The sequence below is a fragment of the Symphalangus syndactylus genome, chromosome 14 (genome assembly GCF_028878055.3).
Source record: "Symphalangus syndactylus isolate Jambi chromosome 14, NHGRI_mSymSyn1-v2.1_pri, whole genome shotgun sequence".
Lineage (NCBI taxonomy): Eukaryota > Metazoa > Chordata > Mammalia > Primates > Hylobatidae > Symphalangus > Symphalangus syndactylus.
In genome coordinates this window covers 35,979,574-36,005,000 of record NC_072436.2, presented here as the reverse complement: position 1 = coordinate 36,005,000, position 25,427 = coordinate 35,979,574, and the positions used below count along the sequence as shown (strand labels likewise).

The 25,427-nt window shown below is 44.8% G+C and overlaps 1 protein-coding gene across 2 annotated transcripts in view; it reads right to left on the bottom strand.

Annotated features, from left to right (window-relative positions):
* KCMF1 (potassium channel modulatory factor 1) overlaps positions 1-25,083 on the bottom strand; it is an 80,580-nt gene extending 55,497 nt beyond the window's left edge. The window contains exon 1 of one of the 2 annotated variants that reach the window (XM_055240562.2): positions 24,787-25,083. In XM_055240562.2, coding sequence (XP_055096537.1) covers positions 24,787-24,802 — 16 coding nt within the window. In that variant the 5' untranslated portion in view covers positions 24,803-25,083. Of the gene's footprint in view, positions 1-24,013; positions 24,406-24,786 lie in introns of those variants that run through there. The other variant, XM_055240563.2, reaches the window with a different exon arrangement.
* Positions 25,084-25,427: the final 344 nt, after the last annotated feature.

Here is a 25,427-nt window from a genome sequence, read left to right as displayed (position 1 = left end):
AACCAAGACACTACATATAAGCCAAATGAAAATGGAAAAAAAATCCTATGATTAAAAAGGTTTAATATCCTCAAGACCTACAACAATCAGGAAGAAACAAGCAATTTTATGAGGTAAAAAAAAAAAGTGAACACCACAAAAAAATTTTCAGTGAAACTAAGTTGCAAACCTGTTCTATGACTAAGTAGTTGTCACGCTAGGTATAGTCAGGCACAACACTTAAATCAACAATAGACTGCATAGCCATGGCAGTCTCATAAGATCATACATTTTTATTGTATCTTTTCTATGTTTAGATACACAGTTATTAGTGTTATAATTACCTACAGTATTCAGTACAGTAACATACTGTACAGGTTTGTAGTCTAGGAGCAATAGCGTAGCCTGGCCAACATACATAGCCCAGATGTATATTAGGTTATACCATCTAGTTTCTGTAAGTACATCTATGATGTTCACACAATGACAAAATCACCTAACGATGCATTTCTCAGCACGTATCCCTGTCATTAAGCAAATAATCACTATACATACCCAGCTACTTATTAAATTATCTCATTAATTCTAATAATTTTTTTTTTTTTTTTTTTTGAGACGGAGTCTCGCTCTGTCGCCCAGGCTGGAGTGCAGTGGCGCAATCTTGGCTCACTGCAAGTTCCGCCTCCCGGATTCACGCCATTCTCCTGCCTCAGCCTCTCCAAGTAGCTGGGACTACAGGCGCCCACCACCACGCCCGGCTAATTTTTTGTATTTTTAGTAGAGACGGGGTTTCACCGTGGTCTCGATCTCCTGACCTCGTGATCCACCCGCCTCGGCCTCCCAAAGTGCTGGGATTACAAGAGTGAGCCACCGCGCCCGGCCAATTCTAATAATTTTTAAAGAGACTTCTAGGTTAGGCCAGGCATGGTGGCTCACTCCTGTAATCCCAGCAGTTTGGGAGGCCGAGGTGGGTGGATCACCTGAGGTCAGGAGTTTGAGACAAGCCTGGCCAACATGGTGAAACCCTGTCTCTACTAAAAATACAAAAATTGGCCGAGCATGGTGGTGCATATCTATAATCCCAGCTACTCAGGAGGCTGAGGCAGGAGAATCGCTTGAACCCAGGAGGCGGAGGTTCCAGTGAGCCGGGATTGCATCACTGCACTCCAGCCTGGGCGACAGAGAGAGACTCTGTCTCAAAAAGAATCTCTTAGGTTATTTAGGTATAAAGTATTATCAGCAAAAAGAGAGATGATTTTTGATTGTTAGCTCCTATTTTCAAATGTTTGCTTATTTATATTGGTTACTTGATTTCCTGTCTTATTATCGTCAATTTACCAGTGGTTGGGTGACATTACTTTAGAGGGAGAACACTATCAGCGATTCTAGACACCCGCAGTGTAACAGACAATACTACACAATGAAGACTCACCTTTCACATAACTGTCAAATGTCCCAAAAGAAAAACCTGTTTATAATTACTTGAGTGTAGAAGCTAAATCCATTTTTTATATAGGTACTAAGTACTTTTGCACGATTGTAACATACACACTGAAATCACCAGTAATAGAATTGTTTGGAACTTGACATGAGCTGTTCAAAAAGAAACAACATTGACGGCAATACTGCTGGTGGTATCTGAACTTCAATAAAACATGTCTGTTATGGACTTGCATTTGAAGCCATCACATTCATAGAGTATCTGACTTCTTCATTACTTCTTTAAATAACTTCCTAAGCATCTGTATCTTGAAAGGCATATTATTTTATCATATATTGTTTTTATTTTTCCTTTACATTTAAGCATTTTATTTAAAGTATGTGAATAAGAGTTCTTTTTAAAAATGGATTTTTTAAAGACACAGGGTCTCACTGTATTGCCCACGCTTGTCTTGAACTCCTGGCCTCAAGTGATCTTTCCAACTTGGCCTCCCAGTGTTGGGATTACAGGCATGAGCCATCGTGCTCAGCCAAGAGTTCTTTATAAAAGAATTCTAATGAATAAACACAGAAATAAAAATGATAAAGTTGGAAAGTTAACCTCTTGCAATCACTAACAAAGGATAGATAGATCCAAGCAGCTCACATCAGTGACAGACAATAAAGGAACAGCCTGACATCTGAACCCACTGAACCCACATTGTAAGCCTGTCAGTGTGATGTAATAAGAAGTATAATACTCATTATTTTTATAAAAACATATTCAGCACCTATGAAATATTCTCACCAAAGATGAAAACCTGAATCAAGACTCTAGAACTGATACCCTGAAACTCTGAACACATCTATCATACCAAGAAAAACAAAATAATAAAATTGGCCAGGCGCGGTTGGCTCACGCCTGTAATCCCAGCACTTTGGGAGGCCAAGGTGGGTGGATCACGAGGTCAGGAGTTCGAGACAAGCCTGACCAACATGGTGAAACCCCGTTTCCACCAAAAATACAAAAATTAGCTGGACTTGGTGGTGGGCACCTGTAATCCCAGCTACTCGGAAGGCTGAGGCAGGAGAATTGCTTGAACCCAGGAGGTGGAGGTTGTAGTGAGCCGAGATCGCACCACTGCACTCCAGCACGGGCAACAGAGCAAGACTCCATCTCAAAAAAAAAAAATTAATAAAATTTAAATTTCGAAAAAGGCTCTAGAACTGAGTACCACTTAAAAGAAATATAGGCGATGAAAATAACATATTAAAATATCATTAAAATGCAATCCCAAATATGGGAAATACTATCAAAGGAATAATCCAGTTTTTTTAAACAAATAAACAGTATTTTCAAGAGGAGGGCTACTATAAATAGACATTTTAAAGGACCTATCAACCAAATGTAACATGTGGATCTTATCTGGATCCTGATTTTAACAAACTAAAAAGACATACTTGACAAATGAGAAAACTGAACATGAACTGAGTATTAAATATTAAAGAAGTGTTGTTGGCTGGGCGTGGTGGCTCACGCCTGTAATCCCAGCACTTTGGGAGGCCAAGGTGGGTGGATCACCTGAGGTTGGGAGTTTGAAACCATCCTGACCAACACGGAGAAACCCCGTCTCTACCAAAAATGCAAAATTAGCTGGGTGTGGTGGCGCACGCCTGTAATCCCAGCTATTCAGGAGGCTGAGGCAGGAGAATCGCTTGAACCCGGGAGGTGGAGGTTGCAGTGAGCTGAGATCGTGCCATTGCACTCCAGCCTGGGCAACAAGAGCGAAACTCTGTCTCAAAAAAAAAGAAGTATTGTTAATTTAGTGAGGTGTGATAGTAACATTGCAATTTCATATACACACACAAGTGTGTATAGTGCATCACTATCCAGTAGTTACAGATAAATACAGAAATATTTGTGAGTAAAAGGATATGCAGGTCTGAAATTTGCTTTAAAATGTTCAAACTCAAAAATGGGGGGTAGGTCAGCTGTGGTAGCTCACACCTGTAATCCCAGCACTTTGGGAGGCCAAGGTGGGCGGATCACTTGAGGTCAGGAGTTTGAGATCAGCCTGGCCAACATAATGAAACCCTGTCTCTACTAAAAATACAAAAAAATAGCCAGGCATGGTAGCGCATGCCTGTAATCCCAGCTACTCGGGAGGCTAAGGCAGCAGAATCACTTGAACCCAGGAGGTGGAGGTTGCAGTGAGCTGAGATTGCACCATTGCACTCCAGCCTGGGGCACAAGAATAAAATTGCATCTCAAAAATAAATAAACAAATAAATAAAGAGGGTAGAGAATTGACAAAAAAATGATAAAAGGTTGATGTGAAGCTGGGTAATAGATTAAGGGAGTACATCAACTATGTGTTAATCTCGGTCCACACAAAACAAATATCTCCCAACAGAAAAAAGTGATTATCAACTTGGTGATCTTCTCTGTATTGCAGGTTGACACTATCTGTGGATCAACACTCTGTGAGCTACTCAGTTGTGATGAGCTCCTCTTATATTATCATCCAACACATCTATTATGTCATGAGGACAATGACAGTCTTGTCTGATACTCCCTAATGAAGCAAAGATACTGTTTTTTTTTTTTTTTTTCCTGTTTCTGTTTTGTTTTTCTTTTTGTTTTTTGACACAGGGTCTCACTCTATTGCCTGGGCTGGAGTGCAGTGGCACAATCATGGCTCACCACAGCCTCAACCTCCCGGGCTCAGGCGATCCTTTCATTTCAGTCTCCCAAGTAGCTGGGACTACAGGCACGTGCCACCATGCCCGGCTAATATTTTTGTAGAGACGGGATTTTTGTCATGTTGTTCAGGCTAGTCTCGAATACCTGGGCTCAAGGCACCTGCCTGCCTCGACCTCCCAAAGTGCTGGGATTACACACTGAGCCCAGCTGAAAGATACGGTCTATGGTGATGCTCTGATATACCAACTTAGAAGCCCAGTCAAAAAAGCCCTAAGTTTGGTATGCCTGGTCTTGTACACCCCCAGTGGATCCTAATCACTATATTTCTTGGGCTTTTCTTTAGTAAAACTGTTCTTTTCACTGTTCACAAATTCTCCCTTGTGTTTTCCTGCCCTAGCTGCTATCCTACACACTCACTGTCCTGGAATGTCTATCTGCTTCTACTCTATCCAGGCAAGTCTCTTCACAAAGCTTGCTCGAACTCCTCCTCAGTCCCCTGGCTTTCATCTGAACACATTCTTAATTCACAGACTACGGAAAGGAAGAGACTATTTGTAGTTCTTACTGTCCTATAATTTTAAACAGGTAAGCCTTGCAGTGTATCTTGCATTTTTACACTTTCTTTCCCATTAAAATAAAGATTCCTTGAGGGCACAGACCACATCTTATATAAGGAAATGTACATTGTATGTTGTTAGCACTCAAATTATATCCAAAGTCACCACAAAGAATATGTGAGGTGTTACTTATGTTAGCTCGATTTAGCCATTCCTCAATGTATACATATTTCAAAACGTTATACATAATAAGTATGTACAATATATACAATTTGTCAATTTAAAAACATAAATAAGGCCGGGCGCAGTGGCTCACGCCTGTAATCTCAGCACTTTGGGAGGCAGAGGTGGGCAGATCGCAAGGTCAGGAGATCGAGACCATCCTGGCTAACACGGTGAAACCCCGTTCTCTACTAAAAATACAAAAAATCAGCCAGGCATGGTGGTGGGCGCCTGTAGTCCCAGCTACTCGGGAGGCTGAGGCATAATGGCATGAACCCAGGAGGCGGAGCTTGCGGTGAGCCAAGATGGCACCGCTGCACTCCAGCCTGGGCAACAGAGCGAGACTCCATCTCCAGGAAAAAACACACACACACACACACACATATAAATAAAATCTTTAAAACTGTATGCAAAGTATTTATAAGGATGGTAGACAGCTATTTTTCTGTATCCAAGAAGAAAATGAAGATGGTTACTAACAGCTAAAATGGGCCGGGTGCGGAAGCTCATCTGAGGTCAGGAGTTTGAGACCGGCCTGGCCAACATGGCGAAACCCCATCTCTACTAAAAATACAAAAATTAGCTGGGTGTGGTGGCGTGCATCTGTAGTCCCAGCTACTTGGGAGGCTGAGGCAGGAGAATCACTTGAACCCGGCAGGCAGAAGTTGCAGTGAGCCGAGATCGCGCCACTGTACTCCAGCCTGGGCGACAGAGTGAGACTCCATCTCAAAAAAAGCAAAAGAGCTAAAATGATGATTGCTTACCATATGCTAGGCACTACTCCCAACATTTTATATATAAAACCATCCAGTAACAACCATTCTCTGAGGTTACTAAACATTAAACCTATTTCATAAAATGATGCAGAGAGAGATACTTACCCAGGGTCACAGTAAGTGACCAGGCTGGGGTTTGAACTCAGGCAGTCTGGCTCCAAAGTTCCATTCCTAACTTCACTACTCATTATCTCGGAAAAACTTAAGAGTAAACAGGAAAATTTCATCCATTGCAGAAGTGTGGCCTCGGGGTATTGATGAACTAATAAATTTTCTCTGAGCCTGCAGTTTTGGGTCTCTCATACCAGCAGCATACACAGTAGAAAATGGGTTGAAATATGAGTCAGGGATCTGGATTCTAGTCCTGACTTTGTCATTAACTTGTAATAAGATCTCAAGTAGTATGGTTCAATCTTTCTTCTAGACCACAGTTGGAGGTATTATGAAAGGGGGCTAGGGAGGAGGCTGTTGTGGCTGATTTCCTTCTGGACCAAAAGGTCTATTACTCTATCTTCCTCTTGATTATATTGGAGAGAAATGGACTAAAATAAACTAATTCATTATTTAGCTGCCAAACTGGCCTATTTCCCACAGTGTGATCTCCAGGCCTGGACCTGTCTCACTGTAGCACTGGCACAGAAGACACATCGGGCTTTCTACCTCTCTCCTGCAACTGTGGGAAAAAAGACAAAGTTCACAGGCCACCAAAATGATGTCTACCTGATAAAAAGTTTAAACTAGAGAGAAAGGCAACATAATCACATCAACTCCTGACTTCAAGATTTCTAATGATATTGCTGCTGAGCATGTATTTATTCATATTCATTCAACCAAATTAACTACAGTTGGGTCATCCCAATGGCCTATACAACATCTCCACTTGAACATCTAATAGACATCCCTAATTTACGCCCGAAACAGAACTCCTGACCTCCATCTCCAAAATGCTTCTCCCTCCTGCCTTCCCCATGTCAGTAAATGGCCCTCTCTTCTCTACCACTTGCTTTCACAGAGATGACTGAGCTGTCATCCTTGATTCCTCCTTTCCCCTATATTACACCAGCAAGTCCTCGTTGTCTCTACCTTCAAGATACACCTGGGCCAGGCCACCACTACTCATCACTGTCATGCCTTCACCCTAGCTCAAGGCACCTTCATCTTTTGACTAAAGCAGCCTCCCAATTAGGAGTCTTGCCTTCTACTCTTGCCTCACTCCACCCTGCAGCTAGAATGATCTCAAACACAAGTGGTTAAGTCAGTAACTTGCTCAAAACCTTCCACTGGGTTTTGAGCAAGAATCAAAATCAAATTCCTCACCAAGGCCTAAAATGTCCCATATAACCTGGGCCCAGCTTATCCCTACCTCATCTTCTCTACTCCTCTTCTTTGCCTAGCAGCTTCAACCACCCTGTTGCCTCAACCAACCTACCATGTTCCAACTCAGGACTTTTATACTTAATGAAGTCTCTTTTCCAATGTCACCTCTTCAAAAGTCTTCCCTGACCATCCTTTCTAGAACAGCAACACACACACCAATCATCTGACTTCCATGGTTATGCAATTTGTTTTTTTAAATTAAAATAGAGACAGGGTCTCCCTGTATTGCCCAAGCTGGTCTCAAACTCCTGGGCTTAAGCAATCCTCCCACCTCGGCCTCCCAAAGTATTGAGATTACAGGCGTGAGTCACTGCACCCGGCCAGGTTATGCAATCCTTATTCTCTCACTCTACTTTATTTTCTTCAGAATATTTATCACCTTCCAAAATTATGTTTCATTTCTACTCCATCCCCCAACCCTCAGTCTCCACTAAAATGGAAGCTTCAGAGTGAGAAGTTCCTCTTATCTTTCATTACTCTATTCCTAGCTTCAGTAACAGTGTCTGGCACAGTATTCGCAGAATGAATGAATTCTCCCAGTCTCTATTATGTGCCAAAATATGCACTAGGTGCTAGAGATACCTCCAGCTGTTGTCATCTCTCCTTCCCTTCACAGCCAAACCTTTGGGTAGTGTCCTCAATTTCTCATGTTCAGTCAGAATTTAACATGTTGCAATCTGGGTCCAGCCCACTCCTTTGAAACTGCTCATTAAGTTCCACAACTTTCCTATTCCAATGGCTCGAGCCAATGAACACGGCATCCTGATCTTCTTGACCTTCGTGTAGTGCTATTGACCATATTCTTCTTCAGGAAAATCATCTTCTTAAGTTTCAACACCAATACTCTCACCTGGTCCTCCCATTCTCCAGGCTGTTCAGTTAGTTTCCTGCTCCTTCAATGCTCAATTCAGTTTCCTTATCTTCTCAATCCATGTATTTTCACCATCCCTGAGCAATCACTCTACAACAATGGACACCTCTTAGCCTAGTCCTCATGTTCACATGTTCAAATCCCCCTGGACATCTCTACCTGGATGTCCCTCAGGCACCTCAAACCTAACATGCCAAAACCAAAGTCCCTTCTCTTTTCCCTGCTTCCTGCATCCACCCCTCAAAGCATGCCTTCTCTGTCCTCTATATGCATCATGATGAATGGCAACACCCAATTAATCAAGCCAGAAACCCAAGTTTTCTTAGACTTTTCATTCTTCCACAATCCCCGTGCTTAATCAATCACCAGATATGACTCTTATTCACCTCTACAACTATAGCAATTATCTTTTCTTGTGGTAACGAAACTGTCTCCCTCCTATACCTTCCTCCCTGCAGATCCATCCTCCAAAGTGCTGTCTTTCAGAGCACAAAAATCAGATGTTACTCTCTGGCTTAAAATTACCTAAAAACTCACTCCTCATCATCCTACCCTCTTGACAAAGCTCATCTCCTGGCATTTGTCCCTCCCTTTCTGCCTCAGCAATGCTATCTTTGCCTTCCCCCTATACCACAAGCCTGGCAATCCATCAACTATCATTATTTTTTGAGATGCCTTTATAAATTTACCATCAAGGCCGGGCGCGGTGGCTCACGCTTGTAATCCCAGCACTTTGGGAGGCCGAGGCGGGTGGATCACGAGGTCAGGAGATCGAGACCACAGTGAAACCCCGTCTCTACTAAAAATACAAAAAATTAGCCGGGCGTGGTGGCGGGCGCCTGTAGTCCCAGCTACTCCGAGAGGCTGAGGCAGGAGAATGGCGTGAACCCGGGAGGCGGAGTTTGCAGTGAGCCGAGACTGCGCCACTGCACTCCAGCCTGGGTGACAGAGCAAGACTCCGACTCAAAAAAAAAAAAATAAAAATAAATAAATAAATAAATAAATAAATAAATAAATTTACCATCAAAGTATGGAGCCTCTGTATCTGTTTTTTCCACTGTATCTGGTAAATATAAATTTATTACAGTTCTTACTACACTGTATTATAATCACCTGTCTCATAGGACTGAAACTCCCTCTGCTTTTTTGTCACCAGTGCCCAGCACATCTCCACAGAGTAAATTTTCAATACATATTTATTAGAAGAATTGATTAAAGCAGAGGTCAGCAAACTATGGCCCATGGACAAATCTGGTCCCCTATCTGGTTTTGTACAACCTGCTAAGAATGGTTTTTACATTTGTAAATGATGGGGTGGGGGGAACTTAGAATAATATTTGGTGGTGCCTGAAAATTATATGAAATTCAAATTTCAGTAACCATAAAGATTTACTAGATCATAGCCACGTTCATCTGTTTATACAAAGTCTTACGGCTGCTTTCATACTACAACAGCAGAGTAGAGTAACTGCAATGAAGACCATGTGGCCTACAAAGCCACATTTGCTATGTGGTTCTCCAAAGAAAAAGTCAGATGGCTTCTCAACTAAATATGAATGAATATGGGCTTTGGTCTCTGATAGAGTTTGATTAAAAATCCTGGCTTTCTCTCTTACTACCTATGGGACCCATGACAAATAACCTAACCTCTCTGAAACTCAACTTCCTAATTTATAAAATGGAATAACATATGCCTTGCTGGGTTGATCTTAAATTTTAAGCCTTTAAACTGAGGTCTCTGCTGTAGGAACCAGTCTAAAAGTTCTTGGTACAGAGCTTAATGTTAAGAACCCAGACCTAGGTTTGAATTCCAGCTCTATCAAACACTGTGCCATCTTGGGCAAGGTACTTAACTTCTCAGTACATTAATTTCCTAATCTACAAAACTGAGATAATGATACATATCTCATAGGACTGTTTAGAGAATTAAATGAGTTGGTACATGTGAAATGCTTACAACAGTGCCTGGCACATAGTAAGCATTCAATAAATATTAATATAGCAGATGCTTGGTTAATATTAAGTTTCTCCCCTTGCTGCCTCTTCATCTACTCTACTTCCCACCCCCATTCCCAAAAAGCCTACTTTTTTTTTTTTTTTTAATGGAGTTTCATTCTTGTTGCCCAGGCTGGAGTGCAATGGCGCGATTTTGGCTCACCACAACCTCTGCCTCCCAGGTTCAAGCGATACTCCTGCCTCAGCCTCCCGAGTAGCTGGGATTACAGGCATGCGCCACCGCACCTAGCTAATTTTTTATTTTTTATTTATTTTTTTATTTTTTTTTAGTGGAGACGGTGTTTCGCCATGTTGGTCAGGCTGGTCTTGAACTCCCGACCTCAGGTGATCTGCCCGCCTCGGCCTCCCAAAGTGCTGGGATTACAGGTGTGAGCCACTGAGCCCAGCAGAAGCCTACATTTTTAAAGGAAACAGACAAGTAAGTCAACACTCACATGACAAGTGCTATTATACTATAAAAGATGTCTTCCAAGTCAATACACAAGCAGGGTCCTCCTCTTAGCTCTGATTGGGCTGACCCTGACTCCTCTGTTTCTTGCTTCTAAATATGAACCTAATTCTCCCTTCTCTATGCCTTCGTCCTTAGAAATCTAGCCTATCCCCAAGCTTCAATGTAGAAGGCTATGAAATTCTTAAATCTAGCCCCAATTTCTCTCCCCTGAACCCCAGAACAGTATTTCCCACTTCTGATTTCTATCTAGTGGCCTACCATCACCTTAAATTCAAAACATCAAAAGCTGAAAATGATTCTTTTTCCTGTCTCTCCCCTCCTAGCTGCCCAATTTACTAGAAGAACCTGCAATTCTTCCGGCACTCTGGCTGGCTGTCCTGCAATTTATACTTTATTATTTGCTATTTCAACAATAAGCCTTTATCTTAAGACATCTTTTTTCTTTCTATTCCTATGACCATTGACTAATTCAGGTCCTTTTTATTTCAAGCTCAAGTTCATTCCAGCAAAAAGGTCTACAGGTCTCCCTGCCACAGGCACAGGCACCAATCTCTCTCTCACATACTACCATACCCATCTTCTTAAGTGATACCAATTTTCATTGTTCCCTTTCTCTGCTTAAAACTTTGAATGCACTATTCCTTCCTCCATCCCACAGTCTGTATGGGAAAAGAACAAGACTGACCTTCACGTGGCAATCAAAATCCTTCACTTATCCACCTTGCTCCCACCTCCACTTCTTATCTACTACGATAAAAAATACCATCACCTTACATTTATGCAGTGCTTTATCTAATTTAGAAAACCTTCTAACATGCACTGCCACTTCATCTAGACAAAGGTCTTAGAGAGTAGCTAAACAGGCATTAGTGTCCTTCTTTAACAGATGAGAAAACAGACTACTAGCATTGAACCCAGGTCCGAACAAATAAGTCCCTGTCCCACCACTTCACCCTTGGAACCTTAAATAAGTCAATCAACCTTTCTTTTTTCTTTCTTTTTTTTGTTTGAGACGGTGTCTCACTCTGTCACCCAGGCTGGAGTACAGTGGCGCGATCTCGGCTCACTGCAACCTCCGCCTCCCAGGTTCAAGCAAGTCTCCTGCCTCAGCCTCCCGAGTAACTGCGATTACAGGTGCCCACCACCACGCCCGGGTAATTATTATTATTATTTTTTTTTAGTAGAGCAGGGTTTCACCATCTTGGCCAGGCTGGTCTCGAACTCCCGACCTCATGATCCACCCACTGTGGCCTCCCAAAGTGCTGGGATTACAGGTGTGAGCCACCGCACCCAGCCCAACCTTTCTAATATATCTCACTCCCACTAACATACAGAGTCTTCTGTTCCAGAAACTCTGGTCTCCTCACTGTTGTCCCACCTACCTCTCTCCAACACGCTGCATGTTTTCTTAGTTCTGCACTTTACCTCCTACATTCTCTCACTTGGCAGATCCCCTTCCCCCAACTCATCCTATAAAAATACGGTACTTCTTCAAGTCTTGAGTTTAAATGCCACCCTAAGGAAATCTCTTCTCTGACACCCAAATAACACCTCATTCTACTTGCCAGCACTACAGAACTTGTAGTAAATGAGTTGACACTTTTAATTGCCCCAGTCATACGAGGGCTATTTTATTTTAAATACTTAGACCTTATTGCTTCAGTCATACCACATAGTTTAGGAGGAAAAATTCTAAGAGTTTTCTATATGCCTCATAGTACCTATCATAATACCTTCCACATAAGGACCCAAAGTTTTAGGTTAGACATCCAAGGCCAGTGTTTTTCAATAGGAGGTGACAATCCATGAATAGAAGGTGAAATCAATCTAGGAGATCACAACTAGTATTTTGGTTTTTAATGAAGCAGAATAGAAAACAGGTATATGTTTCAAAGTGGTGATAAGTACTATTTTGCATTACTCTTGCTTTATTACATATGTATGTGACTACTGCATCAGAATATAAAATATATTTCTCAGTGTTATATTTTTTTAAAAGTTTGAGAGCTGCTAATGTATGTAGATGACCTAGTTTCTAGGCCCAAGGGTATTTTTTTTTTTTGAGATGGAGTCTGGCTCTGTCACCCAGGCTGGAGTGCAGTGACGCAATCTCGGCTCACTGTAACCTCCGCCTTCTGGTTTCAAGAGATTCTCCTGCCTCAGTCTCCCCAGTAGCTGGGATTACAGGCACTCATCGCCACGCCCAGCTAATTTTCGTATTTTTAGTAGAGACGGGGTTTCACCATGTTGGCCAGGCTGGTCTCAAACTCCTGACCTTGTGAGCCACCTGCCTGGGCCTACCAAAGTGCTGAGATTAGAGGCGTGAGCCACCGCGCCCAGCCAGGCCCAAGGGTTTTACGTTCAAACTAGGAAGATTCACTTTCCACCAAACCCCACACCCTTCAGGAAACATCAGTTAAATAGAGTAACAGGGGTCAAGAAAGACAAAGCTTAAAAGAAGGGTAAATGTAGGGAAAGTTTGTAAAGAAATGTTCTTAGAGATGTTTGGGACACAAACTGAGTATGTACTTTCCACCCTCTGCCATTTAGTTAGTCAAAAAGACCTTTCTATAGAAGCAGGGCTTCCAAAATGTGTTTCTCAAAGCATTCACAGTTCAACAGTCCTCAACACAGCCTACAATACAAGGGTGTGCAAGATCTGGCTCGAACTACGCCAACTTCACTTCCTACCCTTTTCCACCCCAATCACTGCCCTCCAGCCACACGGCCTCTGTGCTGTTCCAAGAACATTCCAATTTCAGGACCTCTACACTTGCTGTATCCTCAGTCATATTTTTTTTTCCTTTAAATCTCTCTCATTTAACTACGGCTTTTCCTTAAATGTCCATCTTCAGATAGGCTTTTCCTGACCACCCTATCTAAAGTAGCCCATACGCTGGCCGGCCATGGTGGCTCATGCTTGTAATCCCAACACTTTGGGAGGCTGAGGCAAGAGGATTGAGCCCAAGAGTTCGAGGCCATCCTGGGCAACATAGTGAGGCCCCAACTTCACAAAATAAATAAATAATAGAAGTTTCTTTCTTTTTTTTTTTTGAGACAGAGTTTTGCTCACTGCCCAGGCCGGACTGGAGTGCAATGGTGCAATCTTGGCTCACCACAACCTCCGCCTCCAGGGTTCAAGCAATTCTCCTGCCTCAGCCTCCTGAGTAGCTAGGATTACAGGCATGCACCACCACGCCCAGCTTATTTTGTATTTTTAGTAGTGACAGGGTTTCTCCATGTTGGTCAAGCTGGTCTCGAACTCCTGACCTCAGATGAGCCACCCACCTCAGCCTCTCAAAGTGTTGGGATTACAGGTGTGAGCCACTGCACCCAGCCTCTGCTAAGCTTCTTTAAGTATAAAAGAAAGAAAAAAATAAATAAAAGGGTTATGAAACCAGTATATGTTAAAAAATAATTTTAAGGTGAAAAAGAAATGAAAAATCTAAGTTCTCAGGAGAGAAACTGAAGCAGAAATCCACAGCCAAGTGTGATGGCTCACATCTGTAATCGTAGCACTTTGGGAGGCTGAGGTGGGAAGATTGCTTGAGCTCAGGAGTTTGAGATCAGCCTGGGCAACACAGCAAGACCCCATCCCTACAAAAAATACATATAGAGTGTGGGCGACTTTATTTATTTATTTTTTCAAAGAAACTTCTATTATTTATTTACTTATTTTGTGAAGATGGGGTCTTACCATGTTGCCCAGCTTTGTCTCAAACTCCTGGGCTCAAACAATCCTCCTTCCTCAGCCTCCCAAAGTGCTGGGATTACAAGCATGAGCCACTATGGCTAGCCAGAGTATGAGCTACTTTAGATAGGGTGGTCAGCAAAACCCTAGCAGATCCTCAATGCATAAATTTGAATATGTTTTTCAACTGAGGCATTTTTTAAATGAAAATTTAGCATCTCAATTAAAATATGCTGAATGTGAAATTTAAGATTTAAGACTGGCTGGGAATAGGGACTCACTCCTGTAATCCCAGCACTGTAGGAGACCAAGGTAGGATTGCTTGAGGCCAGGAGCTCAGGACCTGCCTGGGCAACATAGGGTGACTCCATCTCTATAAAAAATACAAAAGTCAGCCAGACGTGGTGGCTCATGCCTGTAATCCCAACACTTTGGAAGGCCAAGGTGGGTGGATCACCTGAGGTTAGGAGTTCAAGACCAGCCTGGCCAACACAGTGAAATCCCGTCTAAACTAGAAATACAAAAAAATTAGCTGAGCGTGGTGGCAGGTGCCTGTAATCCCAGCTACTTTGGGAGGCTGAGGCAGGAGAATTGCTTGAACCCAGGAGGTGGAGGTTGCAGTGAGCTGAGATCGCGCCATTTTACTCCTGCCTGGGCAACAAGAGCGAAACTCTATCTTAAACAAACAAACAAAAAAAAAAACAAAAGTTAGCCAGGTGTGGTGGCACACGTCTGTAGTCCTATCCACTCAGGAGGTTGAGGTGGGAGAATCTCTTGAGGCTGGGAGGTCAAGGCTGCAGTGAGGTACGATAATGTGCAAACCTAATTAGTCATGATATCAAGATGCTTCATCCACTTATTCTTCTGCTGTCTCTTCTAGCTGAAGGTAATACAACTGACCCACTCTTCTGATTTCAGTTTTTTTTTTTTTCCTAGTAGCAGTGATCAATTTACAGGGATCCATCCATACTTCTTTGCCAATACCCCCCTGGCCACTGGCAAAGTTTGATGGACTGCTGGCTGGCACTGTGGCCATAGAAGAGATGAGACTAGGCCGGGTGTGGTGCTTCACACCTATAATCCCGGCACTTTGTGAGGCCGAGGCAAGAGGATCACTTGAGCCCAGCAGTTCAAGACCAGCCTGGATGACACAATGAGACCCTATCTCTACAAAAATTTTAAAAATTCTTCAGGCGTGGTGGCACATGCCTGTAGTCCCAGCTACTTGGGAGGCTGAGGCAGGAGGATCACTTAAGTCCAAAGGTTGAGGCTGCAGTAAGCCCTGTTTATGTCACTGCACTCCAGTCTGGGTGACAGAGTGAGACCCTGCCTCAAGACAAAAAAAAAAAAGAGATGAGGCTAATTGTGTATATGAATTGGATGGACTCGTAATTCTACTTTGCTACAACTCAGAGAGCCAACAACTAAAAACAATTCTACAGGCAGTTACCACGGTTAACAAACACCAAGAGGGCCATCAGGGATGTAGCAGAGAGGGACGGTGGAAGGTGCCTAACAAGGCAATTCATCTCTTGTTCATTTCATTGGGCAGAGTGTTTTCACTTCCTGGTACCCAGCTCTCAAGACATTCCATCAGGCATGAGAGCTGGTTTTCTGTTTCCAACATCCTGAAGCTACAGATCCATTTCCAAGCTTCACACCCACCTTGCGTGTCTTTCCTCTGCCAACACCCACCTGGCTGCTGGTCCTTACCAACCCAAGAACAGCCTATCTTTTCCTGGCTCCTCACTTCCTTCTCATGTAATCTAGGTAGTATGTTCCTTTAGAAAACTGTCTGCCTTATCCCAGATCTTTAACATAAATCAAGGCATGGCTAATATGTAAAAATAACTGGCTGGACACAGTGGCTCACGCCTGTAATCCCAGCACTTGGGAGGCTGAGGTGGGCAGATCACCTGAGGTCAGCAGTTCAAGACCAGCCTGACCAACATGGAGAAACGCCATCTCTACTACAAAAAAAAAAAAAAATACAAAATTAGCTGGGCGTGGTGGCGCATGCCTGTAATCCCAGCTACTTGGGAGGCTGAGGCAGGAGAAACACTTGAACCCGGGAGGCAGAGGTTGCGGTGAGCCGACAGCACGCCATTGCACTCCAGCCTGGGCAACGATAGTGAAACTCGGTCTCAAAAAAAAATTACCAAATCTTAAGATGCTCTGATCTGTATACTGCTTATGGGTTATTTTCTCAATTTTAATGAATAACTTCAAAGACTGAAAAAAAAATACCTTATATTTTTAGGGAAATGAAAAACATCATGGTCCTTAGCACAACACTAAAATTAATAAAAAATTAATCTTCTATAAACAAAGACTTTTATTAGGAACAGCATTCTACTTTTAACTTTTATGAATATGCAGTTTAGGGAGTGCTTCCTTTAGGGAGTCCATATTCATGAAAGTAGCCCCACAGCAATATTTATAAAGTGTTTTTTTTTTTTTTTTTTTTTTTTTTAAGACAGAGTTTCGCTCTTGTTGCCCAGGCTGGAGTGCAATGGGCGATCTCGGCTCACTGCAACCTCCGCCTCCTGGGTTCAGGAGATTCTCCTGCCTCAGCCTCCCGAGTAGCTGCGATTACAGGTGCCTGCCACCATGCCCAGACATTTTTTTGTATTTTTAGTAGAGACAGGGTTTCACTATGTTGGCCAGGCTGGTCTCAAAATCCTGACCCCAGATGATCCACCCATCTTGGCCTCCCAAAGTGCTGGGATTACAGGCATGAGCCACAGAGCCTAGCTCATAAAGTGATTTAAAAAACATTATTTCTAGGATAATTCAATGACACCTTAGCCTTCACTAAAAACTTCTGGAGCTTCTAATTTAAAAACAAAAAAAACACGGCCAGGCGCGGTGGCTCATACCTGTAATCCCAGCACTTTGGGAGGCAGAAGGGGGGGATCACTTGAGGTCAGGAGTTTGAGACCAGCCTGGCCAATATGGTGAAATCCCATCTCTACTAAAAATACAAAAATTAGCCAGGCGCGGTGGCTCACGTCTGTATCCTAGCACTTTGGGAGGCTGAGGAGGGTGGATCACCTGAGGTGAGGAGTTCGAGACCAGCCTGACCAACATGGACAAACTCTGTCTCTATAAAAATACAAAATGAGCCAGGCATGGTGGCGCATGCCTGTAATCCCAGCTACTCGGGAGGCTGAGGCAGGAGAATCGCTTGAACCCGGGAAGTGGAGGTTGCGGTGAGCTGAAATCGCGCCATTGCACTCCAGCCTGGGCAACAGGAGTGAAACTCCATCTCAAAAAACAAACAAATAAAAATTAGCCAGGCATGATGGTACACACCTGTAATTGCAGCTACTTGGGAAGCTGAGGCAGGAGAATTCATTGAACCCGGGAGATGGAGGTTGCAGAGATCATGCCACTGCACTCCAGCCTGGATGACAGAGTGAGACGCTATCTCAAAAAACCCAAAAACCAAAAGACAAAAAACCTAGGCAAATATATATGATAGATGTCATAAAGTTGATATTTTGAAAAGTAAGTTATGATGCATGAATTTCTTTTAAAAAGGTTGCAAAGCTTAATATGAAGGGATCTGTTTAGTTATTTCACATCATAAGTTTCATAAGCTGCTGTTGTGAAAAAGTTACCATCTTACAAGATTGCTGCTAAGGCTGGGCGTGGTGGCTCATGCCTGTAATCCCAGCAGTTTGGGAGGCTGAGGTGGGTAGATCACCTGAGGTCGGGAGTTCAAGACCAGCCTGACCAACATGGAGAAACCCTCTATCTACTAAAAATACAAAATTAGCTGGGTGAGGTGGTGCATGCCTGTAATCCTAGCTACTCGAGAGGCTGAGGCAGGAGAATCACTTGAACCTGGGAGGCATAGGTTGTGGTGAGTTGAGATCGCGTCATTGCACCCCAGCCTGGGCAACAAGAGCGAGGAAAGAAAAAAAAAAAAGATTGCTGCTAATACATCTTAAAATCCTCAGACTAAAAGGAATCTCTTCCAAATTAAGTTCCCAATTTGAAACAAGAACATGTAGTTATGTTTTACTACATTTTAACTTGAACTTGAATGTAAAAATATGGGAAAATGAGCTTCAAAATGAACTTGAAATTATGAAATCAAAGACCCCAGAAATTAAAATGTGATTCATTTTCCCATAAATTGACATTCTTATATATTCTCTATTGAAAGTCAAGGTAAATATAATTTACGACTTATCGAAACTGGAAAAGTTGCTGGGCATGGCAGCTCACACCTATAATCCCAGCACTCTTGAGAGCTGAGGTGGGAGAATCACTTGAGCCCAGGAGTTTGAGACCAGCCTAGGCAGTACTGGAAGATCCAGTCTCTACAAAAAAAGAAAAAAAAAAATAGTCGGAGGCCGGGCGCGGTGGCTCAAGCCTGTAATCCCAGCACTTTGGGAGGCCGAGGCGGGCGAATCACGAGGTCAGGAGATCGAGACCAGCCTGGCTAACACGGTGAAACCCTGTCTCTTCTAAAAATACAAAAAATTAGCCGGGCGTGTTGGCGGGCGCCTGTAGTCCCAGCTACTCGGGAGGCTGAGGCAGGAGAATGGCGTGAACCCAGGAGGTGGAGCTTGCAGTGAGCCGAGATCGCGCCACTGCACTCCAGCCTGGGGGGACAGAGCAAGACTCTGTCTCAAAAAAAAAAAAAAAATAGTCAGGTGTGGGGCACACACCTGTGGTCCGACCTGCTACAGAGGCTGAAGTGGGAGGATTCTTTGAGCCTGGGAGGTCAACGCTGCAGCGGGCTATGCTGGTGCGTAGTGTGGGCGACAGAGACCCTGTCTCAAAAACAAAAAAACAAACTGAAAAAGTCTTAAGAATGTCATAATCTGTTAACAGGTTATAGTTAAAGTACAATAAGTTGTAAGAAGACCTGATGGTAAGGATCTTATCAGTGGGAGTCCATTTACATTTCTACAGGGAGGCAAAAGGCACCGCATTAAAATCACATGCTAATTACCAATCTTGGCTTTGCAGTCCCCAAATCCCGAAACCAAATTATTTCTGTCTATATGTGTGCTTCAGTGGCAGATAACATTTTTGAGAAGAGAAAATTAAGGCTGGGAGCAATGGCTCACACCTGTAATCCTAACACTCTGGGAGGCTGAAATGGGAGGATCACTTGAGCTTGGGAGGTGGAGGTTGCAGTAAGCCAAGATCCCACCAATGTACTCTACTCTAGCCTGGGCAAGAGAGAGAGACCCTGTCTCAGAAAAAAAAAAAAAAAGAGAGAGAGAGAGACAGAAAATTAGAAACTACTAAGAAAAGAGTGGTACAACTTTCAAACAGTTGGAGCTGCCATTCTACAATGTATACATATTTCAAAACATCATGTTTTACATGATAAATATATACAATTTTTGCCAATTAAAATAATAAAAACAAAAAAGTTGGGACTAACTAGACTAATGGCCTACGTAGTCTTGTATTCTACATTTTAAAAATAAATAGTATCAGATACTTCTGAGACTAGCACAATATGACCACCTGCTCATTTATCCACTATCATTTTTACCTGTGAAAATCTTCAAAAAGCTACAGAAATTATAAATCAGATAAAGATAAGGACTCTACTTGAAATCTTTTTTTTTTTTTTTTTTTTAAAGAAATAGGGTCTTTCGGCCTCCCATGTAGCTGGGACTACATGTGCACATCACTGCGACCGGCCTGAAATCTCAAGTAATTTTACCCAAAATCAAAAGTGGCCCAGAAAGAGTTAAGAAGGTGCCGGGCGCGGTGGCTCATACCGGTAATCCCAGAAGTTTAGGAGGCCGAGGTGGGCGGATCACTTGCGGTCAGAGGTTCGAGACCAGCCTGGCCAACATGGTGAAACCTGTCTCCACTAAAAATAGAAAAATTAGCCAGTCGCAGTGGCAGGCACCTATAATCCCAGCTACTCCGGAGGCTGAGGCAGGAGAATCACTAGAACCCGGGAGGCGGGGCATGTAGTGAGACAAGATCACACCACTGCATTCCAGCCTGGGCGACAGAGCGAGACTCTGTCTCAAAAAAAAAAAAAAAAAAAAAAAAGGAGTTAAGAAGGCACTCAAGAAAAAAGTGCTAGAATCACAGTAGAGTACCTCTCTGAAATTTGACAAAATTAGTAGAAGTTGGCAATTACTTTGTCATCAGTGTTTACCCCTTCCTTATGGCATGTTTCACACTGCACTGTGGAAGCTACGTAAAAAATGCATCTTCCTCGCCAGACTTAAGGTAAGGAGCTGCATCTTACTCACTTAGCCCCACATTCCTTGGAACCTAGCAGACTGCCTTACACATAGTAGTGACTGAAAGGTTGAATGACTTAAGGCGACACATGTACCTAGATCCAGGTAATCAATTAGGCTCTAATCTATGCAAGAACATTCATAATTTCATTTTAGCTAATAAGCAGTGAGCAATTTGATAAGTTGCTTTTTTTATTCGGAAAGCTTTAAAAGTAGATTTTAAGCTCTGAATAACATACTTACATTTTAAATGTATTTGAAAGTATGATAGTGAGACATTTTAAAAAATACATCAAGATAAAAAATGATTGGGTTCACTGTGAACTAGACAGTGTTGGTAGGGTGAACAGAAAGCGGGCGCTAAAGTCTATAAAATGTTAACACGACAAGAACACCACAAAGGGAGTTAAAAGTGGCCCTACAATTCTCACTGGAAAAGTATTAATGGGCAAACGGGAAAAATGTAGAGTACTGCCATCTCTCCACTAAGGGTCTGGAGGGTGGGGAGCCTGTTGCCCATTCCTGAGGAACAATTATTTCCATTCCTCATGGTGCTGCTGGAAAGTGAGGTACGGAGGAGCTGGTTCAGTCTGTGAACTCATTTCCCATCACCCAAAGAAAATGATGGAATACCAAGCCGACTGGCCCCCCCTAGACTCTTGACAGTTCAAGCTCTATCAACTCTCTAAAGCGCCAGTCTAGGGCAGAGTTTTTTTTTTTTTTTTTTGGAGACGGATTCTCACTCTGTCACCCTGACTGGAGTGCAGTGGCACGACCTCAGCTTACTGTAACTTCCACCTCCTGGGTTCAAGCAATTCTCTGCCTCAGCATGAGCCACTGGGCCTGAGCCACCGCGCCCAGCCCGCCACCAGCTTTTATATAGCCCGAAAGTTAAGAATGGTTATCTGTATTTTTGAATGGTGGGGGTGTCAAATGACAAATCGTATTTCATGACACATGAAAATTATATGAAATTCGGCCAGGTGCGGTGGCTTACGCCTGTAATCCCAGCACTTTGGGAGGCCGAGGCAGGCGGATCACGAGGTCAGGAGTTTGAGACCACCCTGGCCAACATGGTGAAACCCCATCTCTACTAAACAAAATACAAAAATTAGCCGGGCGCAGTGGTGGACGCCTGCAATCCCAGCTACTCGGCAGGCTGAGGCAGGAGAATCACTTGAACCCGGGAGGTGCAGGATGCAGTGAGCCAATATCACGCCACTGCACTCTAGCCTGGGCAACAGAGCAAGACTGTGTCTCAAAAAAAAAAATACATATATCTATAGATATATATCTATATAGATATATGAAATTAAAATGTCAGTGTCCACAAATAAAGTTTTAACTGGAACAGAGCCATGCTCTTTCAATTACAGGTTGTCTATAGCTGCTTTCGTACTATTACAGCTTGCTAAGCCTGCAATGTTTGCCACCTGGCCCTTTACAGAAGAAGCATGCTGACCCCTGGACTAGAGCATTTCTCTATGCTCCTGGTTGCACTGCCTTTCTCAGAGGCACTGCTTCACAAGGTTGAGCCTCCAAGCTTGACAGGTGTCCAGCTCAGGACTGTGTCGTCCAAAGTTACATTAATAAAATCATAAGATTTAGTGTAATTCATTACAGCGGGTACAAAGACAAAGTAACATACTACCTGCACACACAAGGCCCTGAAAAGGAAGCACCAAGCAAGTACAACATGACAGTCTTGTTCAAACCTTTTACCAGACTATTACATCCAGTTCAGGGTCACACTACTGAAAGAAATGAGAACTACAGAGAATTTGGAGGTGAACAGATGACTGAGAGCGCAAAAATTACACCACTAAAGAAACACTGAGGCTGGGCACGGTGGCTCACGCCTGTAATCCCAGCACTTTGGGAGGCCGGGGCGGGTGGATCATGAGGTCAGGAGTTCGAGACCATCCTGGCTAACACGGTGAAACCCCGTCTCTACTAAAAATACAAAAAATTAGCCGGCGCGGTGGCGGGCGCCTGTAGTCCCAGCTACTCGGGAAGCTGAGGCAGTAGAATGGTGTGAACCCGGGAGGCAGAGCTTGCAGTGAGCCGAGATCCCACCACTGCACTCCAGCCTGGGCGACAGAGCAAAACTCTGTCTCAAAAAAAAAAAAAAGAAAGAAAGAAGGAAAGAAGGAAAGAAAGAAGGAAATGCTGAAAGAAATGGGATTCGTTGGCCCAAAAAAGGGAAAGGTAAGAAAAGAACTAACAGCAAGGGTGCCAAACACTGTATTTACTGGTAGGTCAAAGTCTTACTGATCACAATAAGGACAGTCTGAATTAATATTCCACAAAATATGTATCTAATGAGTTAAATGTGATTCATGAGACTGCTATTCCTGTCTTAGGCCATAAACTAGACCCTTGAAAGATAATCACTTGTCGAATATTGTACTGTAAGTCTTCAACAGATGTATTTAGGTATGTTCCTTTTTCATTAGGTATGTTCTATTTTCTGACATTAACGTAATTTACTAGGAAAGGTGTGCTACTAGTGTGCTGAGGTTCAGCAATACTCAAGTAACTAAAAGGTAATATAAGTTTCATAACCACACACCTTTGCACAGGACCAAATAGAGGGAAATGGGCTTAAATTACAGAATATATGTTACCTTCAAGAATGTTCCAAATATGAGATTTTAATTACTCTAACAGAGCACTGGGGGTGAAGGAATTTTCTTCCCAGGACACTTCAATTAGAATGCTCGTCTGGAACTATCTGTATGCTTTCTTAGACCAAGGAGAATGGGTCTGAAACACTCTTCCATGGCTGTGATTCTGTAACTAACTCTCTCAGTTTTAAGAATAAGAGAGCCTGCAGCCATTGCTCGCTTTTGTTTTGTCTTGAAGGTGGTCAATGTACACAGGACTACAGTTTAAGATAAACCATAATATCCAAAATTGAAAATTGATTGTAACTTTAATTACAAGTTCTTAAAATTACAGAGATAAGGATACATTTCCATTAAGCAGACGAAGTGGGGAAAAGAGGCATAGCTTCCTAATTCTGTGTTCCTTTCAATGAGGCTAGGTACCTCATTATTTCAAAATGTCCAACACTTACTTGAATACAGTAAGTACTCAGTAAATGCTTTGCAAAGAAAATATAGTATATTTCATATTAGTTTTGTAACTTTTAAAATACAGAATCGGTGAACACAGAATGTTGAGTCAATTTCAACGTCGCAATTAGTAATGCGAATTTTGAAACTTGTTCTAAATACAATTTTAATCAATCTGAGTTTTTCAGTCTTGAAATTCTAAGGTCTGTATTTCCCAAATATCCTTCCCATAGTGCTAAGCACACACTAAACTGACTCACTAAACTTTCTCCACTCCTACATCACCTATACAGGATTTTAAAATCAGGAGTACACAAACTTTCAAGCCACTTCTACAATCTTCTATTAACCTTAGCAGGACAAACTTTTCGCCAAGACTCTTAACACTTTTTATCCAAAAACCTGTAGTAGTGAAACAAAGAAAACACAACCCCCTCCTCCTTTTCTAAACCATATGGCAGTAAATTAAAGTTAACTTATTTCTTACCAGCTCAAAGCCTATACATAGACCCTAAACATTTGTCTCTTTGTGCCCTGGGACTGCGCTTAGAGCTGCTTATTTGCAACTGTACTCCAATCGTGTTTTCAAATCACACAACAAGGTCCAAAACGACCCCCGACCATGAACAGACCTCACCATCGTCATTTTCCAAAACCTGGTCTGGTAGGCAGCACATGCCGGCGAGAGCACCGGGGCCGCGGCGAGCGAGCCCTGCTCCGCCTGGGTGACTTAGCAGGGAGTTTGCTTGCTGCAGCGGGGTCGGATCCACCCCGGGAACTTGGTTACCCGAGCCCAGGGACGTGCCGAGGCCTAGCCGCGAGGCCGGGGCGGGCTCCAGGCGGCGAGGGCTTCCCGTCCCCTGGCCGCAGAGCCTTCCCGCCAGCCCCGCGGTCGCCCGCAGGCGGGGACACTCGCCGTCGTCTCCCGGCGACCGGACGCGCCTGCCGGGTCCCGGGCCGGCTCTTTTGCCTCCTGCTGCTGCCCGCGGCCCGGCTCTGCGACCACACCGGGCTCTTCCGGGGCCGCGGGAGCGCTAGGCCGCGCTAGGGCCCGCGGCTCCTGAACCGGCCGGGCGGGCCTCGGCGTCCGGTAACAGTCCCGAGGGCCGAGCTCCCGCCGGTAACGGGCCCCGCCGCCTCCCCTCCCCCCCCGCCCCATGACAGTGCAAACCCTCCGGCCGCCCGGGCCGCCCCGCCTCCAGCACCAGGCCCAGCTAAGGGCCGCGGCCGTGGCGGCAGTAGCGCCGCGGCTCTCCGCCCTCGCTCGCTCGCTCCCGGGTCCAGCGCCTCGGGCCCGGCTTGAGCTCGGCCAAAGTCTCCGCCGCTTCCTGGCCGCCCTCCGCCGCGCCCGGCCCGGGCGGGGTAGGCCGAGGCCCGGGCGGTGCGGGTGGGGGCGGGGGCTCCTCTCACCTTCATGTCGGGACATCCTAGTTCAGACGGTGGCGGCGCGGCCCCTCCCGGGCTCCGGCTGCAGTGTCCCCCGCGGGGTCCCGGCGCTGCCCGCGCCGGCCGGCCGACTCCCACTCGACTCCCGGGCTCGGCCGCGGGGGCGGGGTGGGCAGGGGAGCGCTCCCGCGGCGGCGGCGGCGGCGGCGGGGAGGCGGCGCGGGGCGGGAATGGGGCCGGGCCTGGTCGGGGCTGAGCTCCTCCAGGAGGCGGGTCCGACGCCGCGGCTCCGCCGGCGCCCGCCGTGACTCCGGTCACTCTCGGGCCTGCCGGCTCCCGGCAGCGGCGCGGCGCTCCGCAAATCCCGCTCCTCCCCTCCCCCGGCCCACCCCCCGCCCTTCTCCCCGGGCTCCCGGCCGCCGCCTCCTCCTCCTCTTCCTCCTCCTCCGCCTCCTTCCGCCGCCCGCACGCCAGCCCCGCCTCTCACTGCCCTCGCCGGGCCCAGCCGCCCGGAGGCCCCGCGGCCGGCGGTCGCGACGGGGGCGGTGCGGCGACGGCGGCTCGCGGCGCGGCGCTTGCCCGCGCTAGCCAGCAGGCCGCGATCGGTCGCCGGTGCCCAGCCTTGGCCTGGCCGCCGCCGCCGCCGCCGCCGCCGCCGCGCCGCG